The sequence below is a fragment of the Sphaeroforma arctica genome (genome assembly GCF_001186125.1).
Source record: "Sphaeroforma arctica JP610 unplaced genomic scaffold supercont1.19, whole genome shotgun sequence".
Classification (NCBI taxonomy): Eukaryota; class Ichthyosporea; order Ichthyophonida; genus Sphaeroforma; species Sphaeroforma arctica.
This window is the reverse complement of record NW_014040539.1, coordinates 40940-44574: the sequence shown is the minus strand read 5'-3', so window position 1 is coordinate 44574 and position 3635 is coordinate 40940. Positions and strand designations below refer to the sequence as shown.

Genomic DNA, 3635 nt, shown 5'->3' with positions numbered 1-3635 from the left:
TAGTATATTAGCCAGCTGTACGGTGGGTTTTCTCCTGTCAGTTCTTGGAGAGGTGACTTGCGAGTATGCACCTTTCTTGTACAGGCTTTAATGCTGTCAAGTACCTATTTGCGACAAATTTGTGTATGTCCTCACAGTCTTTAGTCATCTCTGCATGCCATGGCCACAGGAGGACGGTTTGTCGTACAATGCGTTCTGCGTGTGTTGGCGAGAGCATAACATGAGCATGATTCACTACGGCGAGAAGGAGCTGGTATGCTATATGTCCCTTCGCAAACCTTTTCACGTGGTGGTGTTTGTTGAACTTTCTCTGGGTTGGTTGTGTACGGTGCAACAGAAGAATGAGTTCGTATGAAGCTCGTACATACTGATGTGTTGTATTGCACCAGGACACCTCTGTTTGTCGCGTTCTGATGTGTTTGCGTCAACAGAAAAGCTGCACGACTTGAATGCTCCTTGGCGTTTATGTACACCAAACTTGCTAAAATACTTATACATAGTGCTTGCCATGCGTGCATAGTTCCTTGCACATACTCGTACAGAAACCGTTCTTGTTTCTTGATTGGTCAGGATTTTGATTCTTATCAGATACGCACGTGGAACCGTGCCTACGGCGTCGCTGCTGTGTGTTCTCCATGGCACATTCTCTTGCCTACACACAACATGTGATGAACGTTTATTGTGGGTGGTCTTGGCTATACCATGCGTTATTATCTGGCCCTACGCCACTATTGAATAATATGGTGCGTTTTAACCACAGGCTGCTCGACGGTTGCTTCTGGAAGAGATGTACGAACACGTGCTGAGCATGCTTCATGCACACAGAGAGGTAAACATGTACTTGTTTGTGATCTACACTCTGTTCTCCTTAACTGAGACGCAGATTCTCAAGCCACGAGTGCCCGTAATGGTGGATGCAAGGACTTGGTATGTGGCGTTTAACGTGGTTTATGTACTGGACTTTTACACGATTGAATTGTTTCATTGCAGTGTGCATGTGTAGTATTGGTGAATTTATACAAGCTTACATTGTCTATATGACTTTATGCATGTGTACTAAGTAATACATATGTACCTGTTGTTCTGAAGTGCACCCACACAGCTGTGTGCATACATATTTATACATACATAGCCAGTTGCATAGCAGAATCTTGATTCTGAATCCAAACCCTCTTCCCTTTGAGTTGGTTGTATGTGCGTAAACGTTGGGTTTCCTATGTACGTATTTCGATTGGCGCATTTCGACTAGCGTAATACATGTACATCAACGCTTTCTTCGTCAGGCGGGTTGTGATAATTGTACATTGTACACATGCTCGCAATGTGTGTGTATGATATAGTCAGAGGTAAACCACTTCAACCACGTTCAATGCTCTCCCGCTATTGTCTCACTTTTCGGCCGAGTTTCAATCGTCACCCGACGTAGTTAATACATATACCTGTCAAAACCGTCCCTAACACAAACACAGGAATCTGCTGGTAGAGTTTCATCGCACTAACAGCACCCTACCCAGTAGAAGCGATGTACAACGTGTCTTCAATATTATGGTGCAGCAGCGGTGTGTTTTCTTTGAGTTTTGCACATACACTGTCAAGACGACAGTGTTCGTATTCGATGCTCGGTTGTCATATATTGTATAAGGTAATTTAAGATGTGTGTGTAGAACCAAGCAGCAGTTTGGTCAATCAAGTCTGTCAGCTGATAGACCCTATGTGGTACGCGAAATGGCGTATAAGGTTATGTGAGATGTGTGTGTGTGTACCTAAACAGCAGCTTGTGCAAGTGCAATCGAGTGTGTCAACTGGTCGACTCTGTGTTGTGCCCGGCTTCTTCTATGTGCATAGTGACGTTGGAGGTCTAAAGGTATCTGCTGGCAGGTGAAGTGATGCCACTAGTGCGGCTAAGTATACAGGTGTATAATACAACTATATGTACACAGAGGTATCCGGGATTGCATGCAATAGGGAATTATGAATGTAGAGTGATGTTTATACAACTATATGTACACATAAATAGACATAAAGATGCCTCAAGAACACCCAGCGGATAGTAAGGTCTACTGCATTCATCCATCCCATTCACAGATTGATAGTTTGGCAATTAAAACAGGACTGTGACTTGTTGTATGTGTTCTGTGAGGATGTTGACACAAATTTGTGAAGTGCTCATGCAAAAGCTTCCTATATCGAGATTGCGTATCAACACATGTATTTCACACGATCTATATGTGTGTTGATGTTGCTGAGAATATGTTCCAGACGCTCCGATGTCTGTGCGGCATTATAAGCAGAGCTTCCGTACGGTCTGATTACTTACCTTTTGCGGGCATTTTTTAGGTTTCTCTACAGTCTGAAACCTTACTTTTGCGGGTATTTTTTAGCATTCTGCACATCTTGAAATCTCACTTCGCTGGTATCTTTAGGTTTTGTTAATGCACCTCTAATCAGCAACTTTTAGGATGAGCACCAGGGTAAATCGGGTAGAAAATTTTCCATGTGTATGTGTTTATGTATAGGTGCATATGCATGTAATACATTGCTTTGTAAGAATTGTTCATTTTGAACCTCGAAATTCCCCCAACTCCCATATGGGTAGGATGGATAGCGCATGCAGTCTATACGAATGGTATGTCTTTCGGAATATATATTCGTATCTGCATATGTATGTGTATATACATGCGCATGTGTATACGATCATCAAGAGCGACATTTGCAGCATTGATTCAGTGGTATGTTCTATGATTTCCCATTCTAGGTCCTTCACCTTTGGCGTGAGAGACAAGACACTGATACGGTATCCCATCGGTATGAGTTCAGTACTTGTGTGTTGGCGGTGTTTTGCTATTGAATCGTCTTTAAACAAAAGTGCTATGTATTTGAGTACCACCAAATGCCATGTATGTGTGTACAACTACGTGCTATGTATATGTGTACTATAGACTCCATTCGATGTGCTCGTTTCTAGAAGCAGATGTGGGGGTATTTGTATTTCAAACGCACTGTGCTATATACTTCGGTGTTGTTACTTTTACTGCGACTTGGATCACACAGTGTGAATCGGAAACAACCAGAAAGTTCTTCCTCAAATATCGAGTAATAGAATCAGAAAAGGGCGATGCGATTACCTCAAATTTGTTTACGGTGTCTTATTTTGTTAGAGGGTTATTATCTTAAAATTAGTTTACGGTTTGTGACACATTTCGATATGTTTGAGTTCCGGCACTACGTATTTCCTGATATCTGGGGCAGTCAGAGTACTGTGAGGTTAGTTGCGCTGTACAGTTACGCCCACTCGAAGGGCTCACAGAAGTTCGGCATGTCTCAGTGTTTTAGTCAATACTAACGGAAGCGTACACAAGTATAGACATATATGCTTGTACATATGGGCAAGCCAACGTACATAGCATGCTGTTGTTTATTATACATAAGGTTTATTGTTGATCATCTCTGTTCTGTGAGCCTTTTTGCCCGTAATAGTACTCTGCTCTTTCTTTCATGCCAACAGAGGAATGACAGCCTGTATGTATACGTATATGTATATGTTAGTATATTTACTCCCATTAATGTACCTCTATATGGTTCTTTAAGGTCACAAAACATCGGCGAGAAATTTATAGATATAAATACGAATTGTG

The 3635-nt window shown here is 41.9% G+C and overlaps 1 protein-coding gene across 1 annotated transcript in view; it reads left to right on the top strand.

Annotated features, from left to right (window-relative positions):
• Positions 1–220: 220 nt before the first annotated feature.
• The window catches only part of SARC_00577 (hypothetical protein), a gene marked incomplete at both ends in the record, with an annotated part of 5194 nt that continues 1779 nt past the window's right edge, over positions 221–3635 (top strand). The window contains 4 exons of the mRNA XM_014305723.1: positions 221–253; positions 761–927; positions 1470–1559; positions 2756–2822. Coding sequence (XP_014161198.1) covers positions 221–253; positions 761–927; positions 1470–1559; positions 2756–2822 — 357 coding nt within the window. The remainder of the gene's footprint in view (positions 254–760; positions 928–1469; positions 1560–2755; positions 2823–3635) is intronic.